The 25,381-nt window shown below is 43.7% G+C and overlaps 1 protein-coding gene across 6 annotated transcripts in view; it reads right to left on the bottom strand.

The window, feature by feature from the left end:
- The window catches only part of LOC115168595 (extracellular sulfatase Sulf-2), a 127,196-nt gene that overhangs the window by 20,718 nt on the left and 81,097 nt on the right, over positions 1–25,381 (bottom strand). For all 6 annotated transcript variants that reach the window (XM_029724008.1, XM_029724011.1, XM_029724009.1 and 3 more), the window contains exons 4-7: positions 21,119–21,270; positions 19,987–20,156; positions 4,458–4,608; positions 3,177–3,352 (exon numbers count right to left, since the gene is read on the bottom strand). In XM_029724008.1, coding sequence (XP_029579868.1) covers positions 3,177–3,352; positions 4,458–4,608; positions 19,987–20,156; positions 21,119–21,270 — 649 coding nt within the window. The remainder of the gene's footprint in view (positions 1–3,176; positions 3,353–4,457; positions 4,609–19,986; positions 20,157–21,118; positions 21,271–25,381) is intronic.

A 25,381-nucleotide genomic window follows, 5' to 3' on the forward strand; every position in this document is an offset into this window, starting at 1 on the left:
AAATCAACCCCCCCCCCCCCCCCGTCAGGAAAATGATTGATTTTGGGTTACTAGTCTGTGGCGACCTAAATGCCAGAACCGGACAAGAACCTGACACCCTCAGCACACAGGGGGCCAAACACCTGCCTGCAGGTGACAGCATCCCCTCCCCCATATGCTTAGGCACAACTATGATAACAAAACCAACAAAAACGGGTCACAACTCCTGCAGCTCTGTCGCACGCTGGGTATCTACATAGTCAATGGTAGGCTTCGAGGGGACTCCTATGGTAGGTACACCTATAGCTCATCTCTTGGTAGTAGTACTGTAGACTACTTTATCACTGACCTCAACCCAGAGTCTCTCAGATCATTCACAGTCAGCCCACTGACACTCCTATCAGATCACAGCAAAATCACAGTCTACTAGAACAGAGGCATCTACTCAATCATGAGGCATCAAAGCCAAAGGAACTGAATAATATTAAGAAATGCTATAGATGTAAGGAATGTAGTATAGAAACTTACCAAAGAACAATTAGGCAACAACAAATTAAATCCCTTTTAGACAACTTCCTGGACAAAACGTTCCACTGTAATGATTCCAAGATGGCGTAGCAGTCGGACGTGTGTTTTGTCTTGTTTTGTCTTATCCCATGTAAATATCGTTTTCTCCCTTGTTTTTTTGGGATATATTTCGTATATATTTTAATCTCAGTTTCCATCTACGGACTGAATATACTGTCCTGCAACCCGCCTCACCCAATGTGGTACGGATCTGCTATTTTTATACTTTAGAACCAGAACCCCCATCAGTAGCTAGCCAGCTAACTAGCTACTAGCTAGTAGTCAAGTTAGCCGCTGCTAGTGGTCTTCACCGTTAACTCGGACACCAGCAGGCCTCAGCTCGGTTAATTCCTGCCAGTCTGCACAGCTCGATATCAACCCAGAGCATATCGGACTGCTTTTTCTCTACCACATCTCCGGTACACCTCAGCCACGCTCAAGGTCCTAAACGATATCATAACCTCCATCGATAAAAGATTGTACTGTGCAGCCGTATTCATCGACCTGGCCAAGGCTTTCGGCTCTGTCAATCACCACATTCTTATCGGCAGACTCAACAGCCTTGGTTTCTCAAATGACTGCCTTGCCTGGTTCACCAACTACTTCTCAGATAGAGTTCAGTGTGTCAAATCGGAGGGCCTGTTGTCCGGACCTCTGGCACTCTATGGGGGTGTCAAAGGGTTCAATTCTCGGGCCGACTCTTTTCTCTGTGTGCATCAATGATGTCGCTCTTGCTGCTGGTGATTCTCTGATCCACCTCTACGCAGACGACACCATTCTGTATACCTGGCCCTTCTTTGGACACTGTGTTAACAAACCTCCAAACGAGCTTCAACGCCATACAACACTCCTTCCGTGGCCTCCAACTGCTTTTAAATGCTAGTAAAACTAAATGCATGCTCTTCAACCGATTGCTGCCCGCACCCTCCTGCCCGACTAGCATCACTACTCTAGACGGTTCTGACTTAGGATATGTGGACAACTACAAATACCTAGGTGTCTGGTTAGACTGTAAACTCTCCTTCCAGACTCACATTAAGCATCTCCAATCCAAAATCAAATCTAGAATGGGCTTCCTATTTCGCAACAAAGCCTCCTTCACTCATGCTGCCAAACATACCCTTGTTAAACTGACTATCCTACCGATCCTTGACTTCGGCGATGTCATTTACAAAATAGCCTCCAACACACTACTCAGCAAATTGGATGCAGTCTATCACAGTGCCATCCATTTTGTCACCAAAGCCCAATATGCTACCCACCACTGCAACCTGTATGCTCTTGTTGGCTGGCCCTCGCTACATATTCATCGCCAAACCCACTGGCTCCAGGTCATCTATAAGTCTTTGCTAGGTAAAGCCCTGCCTTATCTCAGGTCACTGGTCACCATAGCAACACCCACCCGTAGCACATGCTCCAGCAGGCATAATTCACTGGTCAATAACTACCGTGGGATATGTGTCAACAGAATCCTTGGGAAAATCCTCTGCATTATCATTAACAGCAGACTCGTACATTTCCTCTGTGAAAACAATGTACTGAGCAAATGTCAAATTGTCTTTCTACCAAATTATCGTACGACAGACCACGTATCGACCCTGCACACCCTAATTGACAAACAAACAAACTAAAAGAAAGGCAAAGTCTTCTCATGCTTTGTTGATTTCAAAAAAGCCTTCAACTCAATTTGGCATGAGGGTCTGCTATAGAAATTGATGGAAAGTGGTGTTGGGGGAAAAACAGATGACATTATAAAATCCATGTACACAAACAACAAGTGTGAGGTTAAAATTGACAAAAAAAAGCACACATTTCTTCCCACAGGGCCGTGGGGTGAGACAGGGATGCAGCTTAAGCCCCACCCTCTTCAACATATATATCAACGAATTGGTGAGGGCACTAGAACAGTCTGCAGCACCCGGCCTCACCCTACTAGAATCAGAAGTAAAATATCTACTGTTTGCTAATGATCAAGGAGGGCCTACAGCAGCACCTAGATCTTCTGCACAGATTCTGCCAGTATATTCAATTCTTAGGCTTTAAGAGTGTGCTCCTAATCTCAGTTTGTTACCTGTATAAAAGACACCTGGGAGCCAGAAATCTTTCTGATTGAGATGGGGTCAAATACTTATTTCCCTCATTAATATGCAAATCAATTTATAACATTTTTGACATGCATTTTTCTGGATTTTTTTGTTGTTATTCTGTCTCTCACTGTTCAAATAAACCTACCATTAAAATTATAGACTGATCATTTCTTTGTCAGTGGGCAAACGTACAAAATCAGCAGGGGATCAAATACTTTATTCCCTCACTGTAGACATCACCCAATTCTTTCTCTCATCTCTATCTCTCTCTGTCAGTGGTCTTACGGAGTGATGAGGGGGATGTTACTGTTCTTCTATTGAAATATAATTAGACATGTCTACTCTTATCTCTCATCTCTATCTCTCTGTAAGTGGTCTTATGGAGTGATCAGAGGGAATGAGCAGCTATAGAGAGGATTTGGAGGATGTATAATGACACAAAAGGTTTGATGTTAGTATGTATGGATCAGTTCCACAGGGGTTACGTCATCCACAGGTCAGGACCCTTACAGCCATATGATACAACAGCCCCTAGAACCTTACCTGGCTCCTGCCTCCACGTTGGGCCCTCGGATGTAGAAGGGAACTCGAATGTCAAACTCGTAGGGCATGGACTTGCCCTTGACCAAGCCAAACTGACCAATGTGGTAGCCATGGTCAGCTGTGTAGATGATATATGTGTTGTCCAGTTCTCCAGTTTCAGCCAGCATGTTATACACCTAGATCACAGGACAGATAGCATGTTATACACCTAGATCACAGGACAGATAGCATGTTATACACCTAGAACACAGGACAGATAGCATGTTATACACCTAGAACACAGGACAGATAGCATGTTATACACCTAGAACACAGGACAGATAGCATGTTATACACCTAGAACACAGGACAGATAGCATCTTATACACCTAGAACACATGACAGATAGCATGTTATACACCTAGAACACAGAACAGGTCAATGGAACGTACTGATGGTCTCTGCTAGGTCAATGGAACGTACTGATGGTCTCTGCTAGGACAATGGAATGTACTGATGGTCTCTGCTAGGTCAATAGAATGTAGTGATGGTCTCTGAGAGGACAATGGAATGTACTGATGGTCTCTGCTAGGTCAATGGAATGTACTGATGGTCTCTGCTAGGACAATAGAACGTACTGATGGTCTCTGCTAGGTCAATGGAACGTACTGATGGTCTCTGCTAGGTCAATGGAACGTACTGATGGTCTCTGCTAGGTCAATGGAATGTAGTGATGGACAGGTACAGATGGAAAAGTGCAGAATGAATAATATATGATCATAATGTATCCCGTTTAGCAGACCCTTTGTCACGTCCTGACCAGCAGAGGGAGTAGTTGTTTAGTATTTGGTCAGGACGTGGCAGAAGTTGTGTGTTCTGTTTCTGTGTTAGTCTGTGTGACTCCCGATCAGGAACAGCTGGATATCGTTGTTCCTGATTGGGAGTCATATATTAGGTGTGTGTTTTTCTCTTGGGGTTGTGGGTTGTTTATTTTGCACTGCTGTAAGTATCTATATAGCCTGTAGAACTGTCGGTTTGTCCTTCGTTATTTTCTTGTTTTTCCGTGTTCTCATTATTTAATAAATTATGATGTTGAGCACGCAATCCACTGCGCCTTGGTCTTCTCTACAGTACGACAACCGTTACACACTTTTATCTGAAGCAACTTACAGTTATGCGCGCATACATTTTACATAAGGGTGGCCCTGGGAATCGAACACACTACCCTGGTGTTGCAAACACCATGCTCTGCCAACAGAGCCGTAAAGGGATCCTGTAATTAGGGGGTCGCGCTAGGCTCACCTTCTCTACGCTGTCGTCCACAGAGAGCAGAGTCTGCAGCCTCTTCCTCTGTAGCATGTTGGTGAACTCCATGTGGATGGGCTTCATGGAACCAGTGTAACTCATGATCCAGTGCTTGTCCGGGTTCGGGGCATAGTTGTAGCTGGGAGTGCTGAGAGAAGACAGGGAGCAAAAGGGTTCAGAGGAGTTCATTGACATCGTATTGAAACATTGACAAAAGTATATTTTGAAAAGTTTTTTGACTTTGAGTTTTAATTACGCTTTAGGTGTAGAGGGATCACTCATAGACACAAAGTCCCCGTCACAATTAACTCTTGACCCCAATCGAGCATTAATGGGTAATTGAAAACAGGTAGGTGATTCCATTGTTCTTGGTAGGTGATTCCATTGTTCTTGGTAGGTGATTCTATTGTTCTTGGTTGTGATGGTTTAGTCTGTCTTTAATTAACAAGACCTATATTGTACAAAAATACAAATGTCTTCGGTGGAGCACCTCCACTGCATACTCCCCTGTGTGTGTGACTGCATCCATGTGTGTGTATGACTGCGTGTGTGTGTGAGGCAGGAGAGTAAATTACTTTATATGATGAACTGCGTGGCTAAAAGTATGTGGACACCTCTTCAAATTAGTGGATTCTATTTCAGCCACACTTGTTGCTGACAGGTCTATACAATCGGGCACACAGCCATGCAATCTCCATGGACAAACATTGGCAGTTGAATGACCCATAATGAAGAGAATCTTGGTTTGGTGGATGCCAGGAGAATGCTTCTTGCCCGAATGCATAGTGCCACCTGTAAAGTTTGGTGGAGGAGGAATAATGGTCTGGGGCTGTTTTTCATGGTTCGGGCTTAGTTCCAGTGAAGGGAAATCTTAACTCTACAGCATACAATGACATTCTATACGATTCTGTGCTTCCAACATTGTGGCAACGGTTTAGGGAAGGCCCTTTCCTGTTTCAGCATGACAATGCCCCTGTGCACAAAGTGAGGTCCATACAGAAATGGTTTGTTGAGAACGGTGTGGAAGAACATGTCTGGCCTGCACAGAGCCCTGACCTCAACCACGTCAAACACCTTTGGGAAGAATTGGAACGCTGACTGCGAGCCAGGCCTAATCGCCCAACATCAGTGCCTGATCTCATTAACGCTCTTGTGGCTGAATGGAAGCAAGTCTTCCCAGAAGAGTGGAGGCTGTTAAAGCAGTAAAGGGGGGACCAACTCCATATTAATGCCCATGATTTTGTGAATGAGATGTTCAACGGGCAGGTGGCCACATACTTTTGGTTAAGAAGTATAGATAAGGACAATGGGAGGAGGGGAATGTATTGGGGCTGGTGGCTGGCTGGTCATTGGTTAAATTAAAAAGTCTCTCTCCTGTGAGTTGTGCAGTGGGAGGATGTTGTGTGTGTGTGTGTGTGTGTGTGTGTGTGTGTGTGCGTGCGTGCGTGCATGCGTTTGTGTCTGTGATTAATGACTAGGAGCACTGACTTTCATTACTCCTCCCTTCACGCACGCACGCACGCACACATGCACACACGCACACATACACACACACACACACAGCAGGAGTGTGTGTGTGAATTATCTCCAGAAAACAAATGGCTCTTATCATGTGATTGAGTTACTCCCTCCACTCTCACCTGTTCCCTCCATCTCACCCTCCCTCCACTACTCCCCCTCTTCGCCTCCATATCTGTCTTTCCTCTCTCCCTCTGTATCTCTCCCAGACGGTCCACTAGCTCTGTGGTGTATCTAAGCAGCTGTAATAGCTGTGACAGTTGGCAGCACAGCGATAAAGGATCTCTCAGGATCATCTCAGGTTTGGTGTGATTAAAGGTAGATTTATCATGCTTCCAGTGCTACTGCCACCATGAGACCCCCACCAGACCCCCACCAGACCTCCTCCAAACCCCCTATAGACCCCCACCAGACCTCCTCTAGACCCCCTCCAAACCCCCTATAGACCTTCTCTAGACCCCCACCAGACCCCCACCAGACCTCCTCTAGACCCCCTCCAAACCCCCTATAGACCTCCTCTAGACCCCCACCAGACCCCCACCAGACCTCCTCTAGACCCCCTCCAACCCCCTATAGACCTCCACCAGACCCCCTCTAGACCTCCTCCAGACCCATATAGACCTCCTCCAAACCCCCTATAAACCCCCACCAGACCCCCACCAGACCTCCTCTAGACCCCCTCCAACCCCCTATAGACCTCCTCTAGACCCCCACCAGACCTCCTCTAGACCCCCTCCAGACCCCTAGCAGACCCCCACCAGACCCCCTCTAGACCTCCTCCAGACCCATATAAACCCCCACCAGACCCCCTCCAGACCCCCCATAGACCTCCTCTAGACCACCATCAGACCCCCTCTAGACCTCCTCCAGACCCCTATAGACCTCCTCTAGACCGCAGTAGACCCCCTCTAGACCTCCTCCAGACCCATATAAACCCCCACCAGACCCCCACCAGACCCCCTCCAAACCCCCCATAGACCTCCTCTAGACCCCAGCAGACCCCCTATAGACCTTCTCTAGACCCCCAGCAGACCCCCTCTAGACCCCTCCAGACCACCATCAGACCCCCTATAGACCTCCTCTAGACCCCCAGCAGACCCCCTATAGACCTCCTCTAGACCCCAGCAGACCCCCTATAGACCTCCTCTAGACCCCCAGCAGACCCCCTCTAGACCTCCTCCAGACCCCCAGCAGACCCCCTATAGACCTCCTCCAGACCGCCTATAGACCTCCACCAAACCCCCAGCAGACCCCCTATAGACCTCCTCTAGACCCCCTATAGACCTCCTCCAGGCACCCTCTAGAACCCCACCAGACCACCATCAGACCCCCTCCAGACCCCCTATAGACCTCCTCCAGACCCCCTATAGACCTCCTCTAGACCCCCTATAGACCTCCTCTAGACCCCCACCAGACCACCATCAGAGCTCCTCCAGACCCCCTATAGACCTCCTCCAGACCCCCTATAGACCTCCTCCAGACCCCCTATAGACCTCCTCCAGACCCCCTATAGACCTCCTCCAGACCCCATCTAGAACCCCACCAGACCACCATCAGACCCCTTCTAGACCCATCTAGACCCCCAGCAAATCTATGGACCTCGACCAGACACCGTTTAAACCCCCTCAAGACCCCGTCAAGACCCCCTCTAGACCCCCACTAGCTCTGACTTTGTTGATAGCTACTTCACTGAGGAAAAACATTCTTCCTATGACTGTGATACGTGGTTGTCCCACCTAGCTATTTTAAGATGAATGCACTAACTGTTAGCCTCTCTGCTAAATGACTAATGTACATGTAAAAGTCTTGGCCAAAAGGGAGAGAGGCTGCAGCCTGTTCTATATCTCACTCCCCCTTCATTTCTCTTCCTCCCTCTTTCTCTCACACTGCTGGGCCCCTCCATGTATTGGACAATGTGTAATCCGTTCAATCCTTGCAGGTCTCTCTCTCTTCCCTCTCTCACATCTAAGACTCCCAGCAGCTTTTGAACTGCTAAGCTATTTCCTCTTAAAAGGGGAGGGAAATATCGGGTTGTTGGGGTCAGGGACAATCCCCACTGGGTCTCAGAGGCAATCAACCATTTTTTTTCTCTCTGCCACACAGAACAACTTCCAATAACCGAGTGGGAGACGGAATTGCAGAGAAGATAGAAAAGTGAGGATTTTCACGGTTGGAGATTGGATGCTAGGGGGCTGTAGAGGGGTTTTGACACCAGGGCATGGTGGGAGAAGGGGTGAAGTTACGAGGTTATGTTGGGAGGGGTGGAGATTTGGGACGGGAGGGGGCAATAAGGTCTTTGATGGATGGAGGAAGTGAGAGGAAGAGGTTGATAGGAGGTTTCGATGGTGCAGGGGGATTAATTACTGGGAGTTAAAGGGTGCTAGCTGTGTAGCTAAGCAGGGCTAACTGAACGGGGGTTCGGAGGGATTTGACATGGTGGATGATTGGGGTAACTATAGGGAGGCCAAGGGTGTTCTGATGAATTAATGAGAGGCAAGAAGTGGTTCTCAGAGTTGGTCAAATACACTGTGACACAGTGACACAGTACTGTAGGAGAGAGAAGAGTTGGTGTGAAAAGTGAGCCTGAAACTAAACATAGTCCTTTAAAAAGTGAAAAGTTCCTCAGAGAAACGTAATGAAGGCTGACAGGCCACCAGCTGATTAAAGCACTCTACAGAGGAAAGAGATCCAGAGTACTTCTGAGGAAAGTAAACAGCAGCACATAAAATACCACAGTCCTGAGCAGGGGAGAGTGGCATTAGAGTGGGCTCAGTTGACACTAATTGGGAGCAATTGGCACCCTACACTATTCCATATAGAGTGCACTACTTTTGACCAGGGCCCATTGTAGTGAGGTAATATCTATCATATACTGTATGTACAGTATATTATATATATCTCAAATGCGATCTGTGATAAGACTATGCAACTAGCCTATTCAAATGTTTAGCTGACTCCACAAAGATAATTTAGCAATAGGCAAGAGACTATAGTTGAGTTAAAGGAATAAACTACCAAGAAAGGTCTGAGAGTTGTCTATCAAAGGCAAATAGACTTAATATCATTGTATAATGAACTAAGTATTATAAAAGGCATAAAGGTAAAGTTACAAAGCATTAACAAGCATTACAAGGTATTATTATAAGCATGATCAGAGCGGGAAGGTCAGAGAAAAAGAAACCATGACTTATGCCATGGCCCATAGCTATTGGGGGAGAGAGAGACAAAGTAAAAAGTAAAGCCCCTTTGAAGACAGTGTATTGTTGTTGACTGATTACTATAAAGTTATCCTCCAATCAAATATTGGACCTACGTGATGTTATCACAACAGAACCTACTGCTTCACAGATGTGGGACAAAATGGGGGATGTGGAGAGCAACACAGAGGAGGCTGAATTCCAGAGAAGACAATAAAAACTTTTGCATAGAGTGTTGATGAAAGAGAGGTCAGGGTTTGGCAGTGGTGGAAAAAGTACTAAATTGTCATACTTGAGTAAAAGTAAAGATACCTTAATAGAAAATGACTCGAGTAAAAGTGAAAGTCACCCAGTAAAATACTACTTGAGTAAAAATCTAAAAGTATTTGGTTTTAAATGTACTTAAGTATCAAAAGTAAATGTGTAAATAATTTCAAATTCCTTATATTAAGCCAACCAGACGGCATCATTTTCTTGTTCTTTAAATTTATGGATAGCCAGGGGCACACTCCAACACTCAGACATAATTTACAAACCAAACATTTATGTTTAGTGAGTCCGCCAGGTCAGAGGCAGTAGGAATGACCAGGGATGTTCTCTTGATAAGTGTGTGAATTAGACCATTTTTAAGGTATCTGTGATGCATATCTGTATTCCCAGTCATGTGAAATCCATAGATTAGGGCCTGATGAATTTATTTCAATTGACTGATTTCCTTTAAACTGTAACTCTGTAAACTCTTTGAAATTGTGCATGTTGCGTTTACAGTGCATTCGGAAAGTATTCAGACCCCTTGACTTTTTCCACATTTTGCTAATTATTCTATCATTTATTAAATTAAAAAATATCCTCATCAATCTATACACAATACCCCATAAAGACAAAGTGAAAACAGGTCCATAGAAATTTTAACAAATTTATAAAAAGGAAAAAACTGAAATATCACATTTACATAAGTATTCAGACCCTTTGCTATGAGACTCAAAATTGAGCTCAGGTTTCCAATCTACAACTTGATTAGAGTCTACCTGTGGTAAATTAAATTGATTGGGCATGATTTGGAAAGGCACACACCTGTCTATATAAGATCCCACAGTTGACAGCGCATATCAGAGCAAAAATCAAGGTCGAAGTAATTGTCCGTAGAGCTCCGAGACAGGATTATGTCAAGGCACAGATCTGGGGAAGGGTACTAAAAATGTTCTGCAGTATTGAAGGTCCCCAAGAACACAGTGGCCTCCATCATTCTTAAATGGAAGAAGTTTGGAACCACCCAGACTCTTCCTAGAGCTGGCCGCCCGGCCAAACTGAGCAATCGGGGGAGAAGGGCCTTGGTCAGGGAGGTGACCAAGAACTCGATGGCCAATCTGACAGAGCTCCAGAGATCCTCTGTGGAGATGGGAGAATTTCCAGAAGGACAACCATCTCTGCAGCACTCTACCAATCAGGCCTTTATGGTAGAGTGGCCAGACAGAAACCACTCCTCAGTAAAAGGCACATGACAACCTGCTTGGAGTTTCCTAAAATGCACCTAAAGGACTCTGACAATGAGAAACACGATTCTACGGTGAAGCATGGTGGTGGCAGCATCATGCTGTGGGGATGTTTTTCAGTGGTAGAGACTGGGAGAGTAGTCAGGATTGAGGCAAAGATGAACGGAGCAAAGTACAGAGAGATCCTTGATGAAAACCTGCTCCAGACCACTCAGGGCCTCAGACTGAGGGTGAAGGTTCACCTTCCAACAGGACAATGACCCTAAGCACACAGCCAAGACAATGCAGGAGTGGCTTTGGGACAAGTCTCTGAATGTCCTTGAGTGGCCCAGCCAGAGCCCAGACTTGAACCCTATCGAACATCTCTGGAGAGACCTGAAAATAGCTGTGCAGCGACGCTCCCCATACAACCTGACATAGATTGAGACGATCTGCAGAAAAAATTGTAGAGACTCCTCAAATACTGGTGTGCCAAGCTTGTAGCGTCATACCCAAGAAGACTCGAGGCTGTAATCGCTGCCAAAGGTGCTTCAACAAAGTATTGAGTAAAGGGTCTGAATACTTATGTACATTTTTATAAATGTGTAACATTTAAAAAAAAAAAAAGATTTTGCTCTGTCATTATGGGATATTGTGTGTAGATTCATGAGGGGAAAAACGATTTAATCCATTTTAGAATAAAGCTGTAACGTAACAAAATGGGGAAATGTCAAGGGGTCTGAATACTTTCCGAATGCACTGTATATTTTTGTTCGGTGTAGAATGATGGCAGAGTCAGTGAAACACTCATTTAATGAAATAGTTTGACATTTTTTGTCACGAAATGCGCTCGCGCGTCACCCTTCGAGATACTGACCTGAGCGCACAAACAAAACGGAGGTATTTGGATATAACTATGGATTATTTCGAACCAAAACAACATTTGTTGTTGAAGTAGAAGTCCTGGGAGTGCATTCTGACGAAGAACAGCAAAGGTTATCCAATTTTTCTTATAGTAAATCTGAGTTTGGTGAGGGCCAAACTTGGTGGGTGTCAAATTAGCTAGTCGTGATGGCCGGGCTATCTACTCAGAATATTACAAAATGTGCTTTCGCCGAAAAGCTATTTTAAAATCTGACACCGCGATTGCATAAAGGAGTTCTGTATCTATAATTCTTGAAATAATTGTTATGTATTTTGTGAATGTTAATCGTGAGTAATTAAGTAAATTCACCTGAAGTTTGAGGTGGGTATGCTAGTTCTGAACATCACATGCTAATGTAAAAAGCTGTTTTTTGATATAAATATGAACTTGATTGAACAAAACATGCATGTATTATATAACATAATGTCCTGGGAGTGTCATCTGATGAAGATCATCAAAGGTTAGTGCTGCATTTAGCTGTGGTTTTGGTTTTTGTGACATATATGCTTGCTTTGAAAATGGCTGTGTGATTAATGTTTTGCTTTCGCTGTAAAGCCTTTTTGAAGTCGGACAGTGTGGTTAGATTAATGAGAGTCTTGTCTTTAAAATGGTGTAAAATAGTCATATGTTTGAGAAATTGAAGTAATAGCATTTATGAGGTATTTGTATTTCGCGCCACGCGATTCCACTGGCTTGCGTCCCACCTTGCCCAGGGAGGTTAAAAGCAATTAGGATCCATCAAGCAGCTTCATGAGGTAATCACCTGGAATGCATTTCAATTAACAGGTGTGCCATCTTAAAAGTACATTTGTGGAATGTCTTTCCTTCTTAATGCATTTGAGCCAATCAGATGTGTTTGACAAGGTAGGGGTGGTATACAGGAGATGGCCCTATTTGGTGAAATACCAAGTCCATATTACCTCTGATGACCTTGCCTCCACAATCACCCGACCTCAACCCAATTGAGATGGTTTTGGATGAGTTGGACCGCAGAGTGAAGGATAAGCAGCCAACAAGTGCTCAGTATATGTGGGAAATCCTTCAAGACTGTTGGAAAAGCATTCCAGGTGAAGCTGGTTGAGAGAATGCCAAGGGAAGCAAAGCTGTCATCAAGGCAAAGGGTGGCTACTTTGAAGAATCTAAAATGTATTTTGATTTGTTTAACACTTTTTTGGTTACTACATGATTCCATATGTGTTGTTTCATAGTTTTGATGTCTTCACTATTATTCTACAATGTAGAAAATAGTGAAAATAAAGAAAAACCCTTGAATGAGTAGGTGTGTCCACACTTTTGAGTGGTACTGTATATATATGTATATATACATCAGAGGTATATATATATATATATATATATATATATATATATATATATATATATATATATATATACATACACTACCGTTCAAAAGTTTGGGGTCACTTAGAAATGTCATTGTTTTTTAAAGAAAAGCACATTTTTGTCCATAAAAATGACATCAAATTGCTCAGAAATACACTGTAGACATTGTTAATGTTGTAAATGACTATTGTAGCTGGAAACGGCTGATTTTTTTATGGAATATCTACATAGGTGTACAGAGGCCCATTATCAGCAACCATCACTCCTGTGTTCCAATGGCACGTTGTGTTAGCTAATCCAAGTTTATCATTTTAAAAGGCTAATTGATTATTAGAAAACCCTTTTGCAATTATGTTAGCACAGCAGAAAACTGTTGTTCTGATTAAAGAAGCAATAAAACTGGCCTTCTTTAGACTAGTTGAGTGTCTGGAGCATTTCTGGGTTCGATTACAGGCTCAAAATGGCCAGAAACAAATAACTTTCCTCTAAAACTCGTCAGTCTATTCTTGTTCTGAGAAATGAAGTGTCACGAATCCCACCGAAGGTGGCTCCCCTGCCTGCTCGGGCGGCGCTCGGCGGTCGTCGTCACCGACCTACTAGCCGCCGCTGATCCCTTTTTCCTTTTCCTTGTGTTTTTCTAGTTGGATGTGCTGGCGATTTACTACTGTAATATTGTATGCATGCTGTGCACCTGTTTTGGGCACTTGGCATTTTTCCCACGCCGTTTTTGTTGGCGTCGATCGTGTTGTGTTTTTTGTTTAAATAAACACAAAGTTCCGTACCTCTGCTCTCTGCGCCTGACTCCTACCACCACTCCTAGCAACCGTCTGACATGAAGGCTATTCCATGCGAGAAATTGCCAAGAAACTGAAGATCTCGTACAATGCTGTGTACTACACTCCCTTCACAGAACAGCACAAACTGGCACTAACCAGAATAGAAAGAGTGGGAGGCACCGATGCATAACTGAGCAAGAGGACAAGTACATTAGAGTGTCTAGTTTGAGAAACAGACGCCTCACAAGTCCTCAACTGGCAGCTTCATTAAATAGTACCCGCAAAACACCAGTCTCAACGTCAACAGTGAAGAGGCGACTCCGGGATGCTGGCCTTCTAGGCAGAGTTGCAAAGAAAAAGCCATATCTCTGTCCAGTGTTTGTGTTCTTTTTCCCATCTTAATCTTTTCTTTTTATTGTCCAGTCTGAGATTTTTCTTTGCAACTCTGCCTAGAAGGCCAGCATCCCGGAGTCGCCTCTTCTCTGTCGACGTTGTAGTGTTGTGTAGTGTAGTGGTGTGTAGTGGTGTGTGGTGTAATGTAGTGGTGTTTGGTGTAATGTTGTGTAGTGGTGTGTAGTGTGGTGTAGTGTAGTGTTGTGTAGTGTGGTGGTGTGTAGTGTAGTGTAGTGTAGTGTGGTGTAGTGTGGTGTTGTGTAGTGGTATGTAGCGTATGGTACTGTTGGGGTGTGGTGTGTATTGTAGTGTGTAATATGGTGTAGTGGTGTGTAGTGGTGTAGTGTGTAATATGGTGTAGTGGTGTAGTGTTGTGGTGTGTAGTGGTGTGTAGTGGTGTAGTGTTGTGGTGTGTAGTGTAGTGGTGTAGTGGTGTGGTGTAGTGTAGTAGTGGTGTAGTGTGTAATATGGTGTAGTGGTGTAGTGGTGTGTAGTGTTGTGGTGTGTAGTGGTGTGGTGTAGTGTAGTAGTGGTGTAGTGTGTAATATGGTGTAGTGGTGTAGTGGTGTAGTGGTGTGTAGTGTTGTGGTGTGTAGTGGTGTGCAGTGGTGTGTAGTGTAGTGGTGTGTAGTGGTGTGTAGTGTAGTGGTGTAGTGTGTAATATGGTGTAGTGGTGTAGTGGTGTAGTGTTGTGGTGTGTAATGTAGTGGTGTAGTGTAGTGTGGTGTGCTGTGGTGGTGTGTAATGTAGTGGTGTGTAGTGGTGTGTAGTGTAGTGTTGTGTAGTTGTGTGTTCTGTATTGTAGTGTGATGATGTGTAGTGTAGTGGTGTAGTGGTGTGTAGTGTAGTGGTGTGTAGTGTAGTATAGTGCTGGGTAGTGGTGTGTAGCGTAGTGCAGCGTAGTGTAGTGTAATGTCGTGACGTGTAGTGTAGTGTAGTGTACTGTAGTGGTGTGTAGTAAAAAGACCAACTGAAATTTCATCCTGTTTTGGTGGGATGGATATGGCCTGCCTGGTGATTAGTTTATAGACCAATAAGAAAGAGAGTTCCAAACCTATCTGCCAGTTTTCCAATCAGACCACTCCCAGAGTCCTGACAACATTCTTGCTTGAGAAATTGCTCTTAGCTAAGAAGCTATTTATTTATTGACAGTTTTAATTGAAAACAATCACAGTTAGGTACGTACTTAATTGTTACGCGGGAATGATTTGATAATGAGATAAAAATGGCTGCATTAGACCTTTAACATTGTCTTCAAGTAAAGGGAAATATCTGCTCCAGTGAGCAATGTGTAATCTTCCCCAGAATACCCCCCCCCCCCCTAATGTGCTGCTTGGCAGAGCTGGTAACAGTGGAACATCTTTCATGTTCTCTCTTTCTCTCTCTGGCTCTCTTTCTCGCTCTGTCTCTCTCTCTCTCTCTCTGGCTCTCTGTCTCTCTGTCTCTCTGTCTCTCTGTCTCTCTGTCTCTCTGTCTCTGGCTCTCTGTCTCTCTCTCTGTCTCTCTCTCTCTGTCTCTCTCTCTCTGTCTCTCTCTGTCTCTCTCTCTCTGTCTCTCTCTCTCTGTCTCTCTCTCTCTGTCTCTCTCTCTCTGTCTCTCTCTCTGGCTCTCTCTCTGGCTCTCTCTCTGGCTCTCTGTCTCTCTCTCTCTCTGTCTCTCTCTCTGTCACTCTCTTTCTCTCTCTCTCAATTTAATTTCAATTTAAGGGGCTTTATTGGCAAGGTAGAGCGAGAGAGAGAAATAAGAAGATCAAATTCAAGAGAGAGAGCGAGAGAGAGAGAAAGGAAGAGACAGAGAGAGAGAAAGAGAAAGAGAGAGAGTGCAAGAGAGAGAAAGAAAGAGAAAGAGAGAGATTTCACTTTTGCTTATTATCTAGTTCACTTGCTTTGGCAATGTAAACACTTTTCCCATGCCAATAAAGCCCCTTAAATTGAAATTAAATTGAGAGAGAGAGAGAGAGAGAGAGAGAGAGAGAGAGAGAGAGAGAGAGAGAGAGAGAGAGAGAGAGAGAGAGAGAGAGAGAGAGAGAGAGAGAGAGAGAGAGAGAGAGAGAGAGAGAGAGAGAGAGAGAGAGAGAGAGAGAGAGAGAGAGAGAGAGATTCCACTGTTACCAGCTCTGCCAAGCAGCACATTAGCAGAGAGGGGGGAGGGGGGTATTCTGGGGAAGATTACACATTGCTCACTGGAGCAGATATTTCCCTTTACTTGAAGAAAATGTTAAAGGTCTAATGCAGCCATTTTTATCTCATTATCAAATCATTCCCTAACTGTGATTGTTTTCAATTAAAATTGTCAATAAATAGCTTCTTAGCTAAGAGCAATTTCTCAAGCAAGAATGTTGTCAGGACTCTGGGAGTGGTCTGAGTGGAAAACTGGCAGATAGAGAGTTCCAAACCTTTCTTATTGTTCTATTAACTAATCACCAGGCAGGCCATATCCATCCCACCAAAACAGGATGAAATTTCAGTCGGTCTTTTCAAAAAGCTCTTACAAGGAAAGGACATTATCATAATTTTCACAATTTTACAGTATTATTCCAACCTCATAGTGTGGAAATATAATATAAATAAAGAAAAACCCTTGAATGAGTAGGTGTGTGCAAACTATTGATTGGTACTGTATATATATATATATATATATATATATATATACAGTACCAATCAAAATTTTTGACACACCTACTCATTCAAGGGTTTTTCTTTATTTTTACTATTTTCTACATTGTAGAATAATAAAAAGAAGATATCAAAGAAGACATCAAAACTATGAAATAACACATATGGAATAGAGGTCGACCGATTATGGTTTTTCAACGCCGATACCGCTACCGATTATTGGAGGGCCTAAAAAGCCACTGCCGATTAATCGGCCGATTTTTTTTGGTTTATTTATTTGTAATAATGACAATTACAACAATACTGAATGAACACTTATTTTAACTTAATATAATACATCAATAAAATCAATTTAGCCTCAAATAAATAATGAAACATGTTCAATTTGGTTTAAATAATGCAAAACAAAGTGTTGGAGAAGAAAGTAAAAGTGCAATATGTGCCATGTAAGAAAGCTAACGTTTAAGTTCCTTGCTCAGAACATATGAAAGCTGGTGGTTCCTTTTAACATGAGTCTTCAATATTCCCAGGTAAGATGTTTTAGGTTGTAGTTATTATAGGAATTATAGGACTATTTCTCTCTATACCATTTGTATTTCATATACCTTTGACTATTGGATATTCTTATAGGCACTTTAGTATTGCCAGTGTAACAGTATAGCTTCCGTCCCTCTCTTCGCTCCTACCTGGGCTCAAACCAGGAACACATCGAAAACAGCCACCCTCGAAGCAGCGTTACCGATGTAGAGCAAGGGGAACAACTACTCCAAGTCTCAGAGCGAGTGACGTTTGAAACGCTATTAGCGCGCACCCGCTAACTAGCTAGCCATTTCACATCGGTTACACCAGCCTAATCTTGGGAGTTGACAGGCTTGAAGTCATAAACATGCATTGCATTGCGAAGAGCTGCTGGCAAAACGCACGAAAGTGCTGTTTGAATGAATGCTTACGAGCCTGCTGGTGCCTACCACCGCTCAGTCAGACTGCTCTATCAAATCATAGACTTAATTATAATATAATAAACACACAGAAATACGAGCCTTAGGTCATTAATATGGTAGAATCCGGAAACTATCATCTCGAAAACAAAACGTTTTTTTCTTTCAGTGAAATACGGAACCGTTCCGTCTTTTATCTAACGGGTGGCATCCCTAAATCTAAATATTCCTGTTATATTGCACAACCTTCAATGGTATGTCATAATTACGTAAAATTCTGGCAAATTAGTTCGCAACGAGCCAGGCAATGAACACAAGAGCAGTGACACAATTTCATGTTAGCAGGCAATATTAACTAAATATGCAGATTTAAAAATATATACTTGTGTATTGATTTTAAAGAAAGGCATTGATGTTTACGGTTAGGTACATTGGTGCAACGACAGTGCTTTTTTCGCAAATGCGCTTGTTAAATCATCACCCGTTTGGCGAAGTAGGCTGTGATTTGATGAGAAATTAACAGGCACCGCATCGATTATATGCAACGCAGGACACGTTAGATAAACTAGTAATATCTCAACCATGTGTAGTTAACTAGTGATTATGTTAAGATTGCTAGTTTTTTATAAGATAAGTTTAATGCTAGCTAGCAACTTACCTTGGCTTCTTGCTGCCCTCGAGTAACAGGTAGTCAGCCTGACATGCAGGCTCCTCGTGGAGTGCAATGTAAGGCAGGTGGTTAGAGCGTTGGACTAGTAACCGGAAGGTTGCAAAAACGAATCCCCGAATCCCCCTGAACAAGGCAGTTAACCCCTGTTCCTAGGCCGTCATTGAATAAAAGAATGTGTTCTTAATCTAACTTGCCTAGTTAAATAAAGGTGTAAAAAAAAAATATATATATATATATAATTTTTTTAAATCGGCAAATCGGTTGCCAAAAATACCGATTACCGATTATTATGAAAACTTGAAATCGGCCCTAATTAATCGGCCATTCTGATTAATCGGTCGACCTCTAATATGGAATCATATTATTGGTAACACACTATGCCGTGAAGGACTGAAATCCTGCAGCACCCGCAAGGTCCCCCTGCTCAAGAAAGCACATATACATGCCCGTCTGAAGTTTGCCAATGAACATCTGAATGATTCAGAGGACAACTGGGTGAAAGTGTTGTGGTCAGATGAGACCAAAATGGAGCTCTTTGGCATCAGCTCAATTCGCCGTGTTTGGAGGAGGAGGAATGCTGCCTATGACCCCAAGAACACCATCCCCACCGTCAAACATGGAGGTGGAAACACTATGCTTTGGGGGTGTTTTTCTGCTAAGGGGACAGGACAACTTCACCGCATCTAAGGGACGATGGACGGGGCCATGTACCGTCAAATCTTGGGTGAGAACCTCCTTCCCTCAGCCAGGGCATTGAAAATGGGTCGTGGATGGGTATTCCAGCATGACAATGACCCAAAACACACGGCCAAGGCAACAAAGGAGTGGCTCAAGAAGAAGCACATTAAGGTCCTGGAGTGGCCTAGCCAGTCTCCAGACCTTAATCCCATAGAAAATCTGTGAAGGGAGCTGAAGGTTCGAGTTGCCAAATGTCAGCCTCGAAACCTTAATGACTTGGAGAAGATCTGCAAAGAGGAGTGGGACAAAATCCCTCCTGAGATGTGTGCAAACCTGGTGGCCAACTACAAGAAACGTCTGAGCTCTGTGATTGCCAACAAGGGTTTTGCCACCAAGTATTAAGTCATGTTTTGCAGAGGGGTCAAATACTTATTTCCCTCATTAAAATGCAAATCAATTTATAACATTTTTGACATGCATTTTTCTGGATTTTTTTGTTGTTATTCTGTCTCTCACTGTTCAAATAAACCTACCATTAAAATGATGGACTGATGATTTCTTTGTCAGTGGGCAAACGTACAAAATCAGCAAGGGTTAAATACTTTTTTCCCTCACTGTAATTCCATATGTGCTATTTCATAGTGTTGATGTCTTCACTATTATTCTACAATGTAGAAAATAGTAAAAATAAAGAAAAACCCTTGAATGAGTAGGTATGTCTTTAAGAGAGACACAGTTCTAAGAAGGAGAGAACAAAAAAGACATATTTTTTAAAGAATCATATCTATTTTTCAACATTACTCATTGATGCAAGTTACCTTGTTTTATACCCGATAGCCTCACATCCAAGCCTCCATTTGATAAAAACCTCACTGCATAAAATGTTCATGTTCTGTTTTTGCAAGTGCATGAGTCAGATTGATGTTATGATCTTGTTTCACTTACACAGTAAACCCATTTCAGTATGTGTGTGTGTGTGTGTGTGTGTGTGTCAGACACTCACATGTGCTGGGATGCGTTGGGAAAGGCAGTGCTGTACTGAGGTGCTGAGTCCTCCGGCCCATGGGGGGCTGCATGGCTCATCACCATCATCACTGGCCGGTGAGGGTACATCCTCTTAGACGTGCGGAAGTAGTTGATGCTGTCCTCTGTGATGAGGTCCGTAAAGTAGTCCTGCAGATGGACGAAACGCTGATTTAACATCCACACAAAGAATTGGGACATCAGTAAATACACTTTCCACAAATGTCTGTGTATCAGCTTGATTCTCCTGAAATGCTTTTTGCAAGTCACCCTTTGCTAGTTTGAATTAAAACGTTTCATCACTTCACAGGTGAAGCTGATGTACTATTACAGTTAACAATGTCTTCAAAGAGATCCCTTTCTCTATTCAGACATGACAATGGAGGCTGAAGGAATGCCAAGGACCAGGGTTCCACCTCTGAGACCAAGCCGACTGAAGGAATGACAAGAACCAGGGTTCCAGCTCTGAGACCAAGCCGACTGAAGAAATGACAAGAACCAGGGTTCCACCTCTGAGACCAAGCCGACTGAAGGAATGACAAGGACCAGGGTTCCAGCTCTGAGACCAAGCCAAGGGAATATGGAGTCAGAACTCCACACTCATCTTCCTCCCCGTCTCTCTGTCACCCTCTCTCTGAGATAGTGCCAGTGGGGGATGGAGAGGAGGCCTTTAGTGAATAGGTTGTGTACATCTGCAGGGCAGTGTTCATGCCATAAACCAAACCAGCCCTCCCTTCCTCCAGTTTCCCCTCCCATCCCTCTCTTCTGTGGGAGGCACCTATTCCTGGCAAGGGTTGGCAGGCACAACTGGAACTAAACTGGGGCCAGGTGGTGGTGGGAAACAGGACAGATAGATACATCTATATTGTTGGGAAATATCTTGAGAGAAGAGGAGTTAATGTAGGACAATGAAAAGTCCTTGACTGATTGATGAGGATGACACTGGCAAACTCAGTTGAGATGGATAACTCACAGGCAGGGCACAGCACGAGAGAAAGAACACACACACACACACACACACACACACACACACACACACACACACACACACACACACACACACACACACACACACACACACACACACACACAGAGAGACGTATTATACAGACCTTAGGGTACTCGCAGCCATGTTTCTCGCGGACTCCATTCCTGCACAGGGTGTAGTTGTAGAAGCGGGAGTTCTTGACCAGCCCCACCCATTCTCTCCACCCAGGAGGAATATAGGAACCGTTGTACTCATTCAGGTACTTCCCAAAGAAGCCTGCATGGTGGGGCACAGGCATAAAAGGACATTCAATTAACTTAGTTACATCAAATCTAATTAGTTTCATCTGCACAATTTATTATTTGTTTTTCTTGTTGAAGGGTGGAAGGAGGGGGAGGGATAGAGGGAGGGAGGAAAGGCTGGGTGGTGGAGGTGGAGGGCTAAATGTCACAGACAAGTACATCAATAGTCATGATTCAACTGTTGGCGGTGTAGTGTACTAACAAACAAACAGACCGATCGATGAAAACATTAGCAGGGGAACTAAAAGGCTATTGCTATCCAAGTGCTACTGCTGCTACTGATAGTACAGCTTCTGCTGCTACTGCTACTACGGTAACTACTACTACTGCTACTACTACTACTGCTACTACTGCTACTATAGTTACCACTACAACTGCTACTACTGCTACGACTACTGTTACTGCTGCTACTTCTACTACTGCTACTATAGTTACCACTACTACTGCTACGACTACTGTTACTGCTGCTACTACTGCTACTACTGCTACTGCTACTACTGCTACTACTACTACTACTACTGCTACTACTACTACTACTACTACTACTGCTACTATGACTACTGCTACGACTACTGTTACTATAGTTAACACTACTACTGCTACTACTACTACTACTACTACTACTGTTACTGCTGCTACTGCTGCTACTGCTGCTACTTATACTACTGCTACTACTGCTACTACAGTAACTACTACTACTGCTACTACTACTACTACTATAGTTACCACTACTGCTGCTACTACTACTACTGCTACTACTACGAGTACTGCTATGACTACTGTTACTGCTGCTACTACTGCTACTACTGCTACTACTACTACTGCTACTATAGTTACCACTACTACTGCTACTACTGCTACTGCTGCTGCTACTTCTGCTTCTACTGCTACTATAGTTACCACTACTACTGCTACTGCTGCTACTGCTGCTACTACTGTTACTGCTGCTACTGCTGCTACTACTACTACTACTGCTACTTCTACTACTGCTACTACTACTACTGCTACTACTGCTACTATAGTTACCACTACTACTGCTATGACTACTGTTACTGCTGCTACTACTGCTACTACTACTACTGCTACTATAGTCACCACTACTACTGCTACTACTACTACTGCTATGACTACTGTTACTGCTGCTACTGCTGCTACTACTACTACTACTGCTACTTCTACTACTGCTACTACTACTACTGCTACTACTGCTACTATAGTTACCACTACTTCTGCTACTACTACTACTGTTACTGCTGCTACTGCTACTACTACTACTGCTACTACTACTACTGCTACTACTGCAACAGCCCTGCACCCCCTGCAGCTACTCGCCCAAGCCTCCCCAGCTTCTCCTTCACCCAAATCCAGATAGCAGATGAGATCTCTAAAGATTGGAAAGCTGCCGCGGTCATCCCCCTCTTCAAAGGGGGTGACACCCTAGACCCAAACTGTTACAGACCTATTTCCATCCTGCCCTGCCTATCCAAAGTCTTCGAAAGCCAAGTTAATAAATAGATCACTGACCATTTCGAATCCCACCGTACCTTCTCCGCTGTGCAATCCAGTTTCCAAGCCGGTCACGGGTGCACCTCAGCCACGCGCAAGGTACTAAATGATATCATAACCGACATCGATAAAAGACAGTACTGTGCAGCCGTCTTCATCGACCTGGCCAAGGCTTTCGACTCTGTCAATCACCGTATTCTTATCGGCAGACTCAATAGCCTTGGTTTTTCTAATGACTGCCTCACCTGGTTCACCAACTACTTTGCAGACAGAGTTCAGTGTGTCAAATCGGAGGGCATGTTGTCCGGACCTCTGGCAGTCTCTATGGGAGTACCACAGGGTTCAATTCTCGGGCCGACTCTTGTCTCTGTATATATCAATGATGTCGCTCTTGCTGCGGGCGATTCCCTGATCCACCTCTACGCAGACGACACCATTCTGTATACTTCTGGCCCTTCCTTGGACACTGTGTTAACTAACCTCCAAACCAGCTTCAATGCCATACAACTCTCCTTCTGTGGCCTCCAACTGCTCTTAAACACTAGTAAAACCAAATGCATGCTTTCAACCGTTCGCTGCCCGCACCCGCCCGCCCGACTAGCATCACCATCCTGGACGGTTCTGACCTAGAATATGTGGACCACTACAAATACCTAGGTGTCTGGCTAGACTGTAAACTCTTCTTCCAGACTCATATTAAACATCTCCAATTCAAAATCAAATCTAGAATCGGCTTTCTACTTCGCAACAAAGCCTCCTTCACTCATGGCGCCAAACTTACCCTAGTAAAACTGACTATCCTACCAATCCTCGACTTCGGCGATGTCATCTACAAAATAGCTTCCAATACTCTACTCAGCAAACTGGATGCAGTCTATCACAGTGCCATCCGTTTTATTACCAAATCACCTTATACCACCCACCACTGCGACCTGTATGCTCTAGTTGGCTGGCCCTCGCTACATATTCGTCGCCAGACCCACTGGCTCCAGGTCATCTATAAGTCTATGCTTGGTAAAGCTCCACCTTATCTCAGTTCACTGGTCACGATAACAACACTCACCCGTAGCACACGTTCCAGCAGGTATATCTCACTGATCATCCCCAAAGCCAACACCTCATTTGGCCGCCTTTCATTCCAGTTCTCTGCTGCCAGTGACTGAAACGAATTGCAAAAATTGCTGAAGTTGGAGACTTTTATTTCCCTCACCAACTTTAAACATCAGCTATCTGAGCAGCTAACCGATCGCTGCAGCTGTACATAGCCCATCTGTACATTGCCCACCCTATCTACCTACCTCATCCCCTTACTGTTTTTATTTTATTTACTTTTCTGCTCTTTTTGCACACCAGTATCTCTACATGCACATCTTCATATGCTCATTTATCACTCCAGTGTTAATCTGCTAAATTGTAATTATTTGCTCTTATGGCCTATTTTTTGCCTACCTCCTCATGCCTTTTGCACACACTGTATATAGACTTTCTTTTTTCTACTGTATCATTGACTTGTTTATTGTGTTATTGGCTTGTTTGTTTACTCCATGTGTAACTCTGTGTTGTTGTCTGTGTCACACTGCGTTGCTTTATCTTGGCCAGGTCGCAGTTGTAAATGAGAACTTGTTCTCAACTCGCCTACCTGGTTAAATAAAAAAGGTAAAATATATATATATTTTTTTAAACTACTGTTACTACTACTACTGCTGTTACTACTACTACTGCTACTACTACTACTGCTGTTACTACTACTACTACTACTGCTGTTACTACTACTATGGCGACTACTACTACTACTACTGTTACTGCTACTTCTGCTACTGCTACTACTGCTGCTACTACTGTTACTACTACTACTGCTAATATTGCTGCTACTGCTGTTACTACTACTATTGCTACTAGCACTACTGCTACTACTACTGTTACTACTGCTACAGCTACTACTGCTGCTACTACTGCTACTGCTACTGCTACTACTACTGCTACTACTACTACTGCTATTGCTACTACTGTTACTACTGCTATGACTACTACTACTACTGCTATTTCTGCTACTGCTGCTACTGCTATGACTACTACTACTACTGCTATTGCTACTACTGTTACTACTGCTATGACTACTACTACTACTGCTATTTCTGCTACTGCTGCTACTACTAGCTACTACTGGATATAGATACGTTTGTACATGTTTCCCTCCAAAAGGTCCTTTGCTGTTGTTTTGAGATTGATTTGCACTTTTCGCACAAAAGTACATTCATCTCTAGGAGACAGAACGCGTCTCCTTCATGAGCGGTATGACGGCTACGTGGTCCCATGGTGTTTATACTTGCTTACTATTGTTTGTACAGATGAACGTGGCACCTTCAGGCGTTTGGAAATTGCTCCCAAGGATGAACCAGACTTGTGGAGGTCTACCATTGTTTTTCTGAGGTCTTGATTTCTTCTGATTTTCCCATGATGTCAAGCAAAGAGGCACTGAGTTTGAAGGTAGGCCTTGAAATACATCCACAGGTACACCTCCAATTGACTCAAATGTGTCAAATGATGTCAATTCGCCTATCTGAAGCTTCTAAAGCCAT

This window comes from Salmo trutta, chromosome 30 (assembly GCF_901001165.1).
Source record: "Salmo trutta chromosome 30, fSalTru1.1, whole genome shotgun sequence".
Lineage (NCBI taxonomy): Eukaryota > Metazoa > Chordata > Actinopteri > Salmoniformes > Salmonidae > Salmo > Salmo trutta.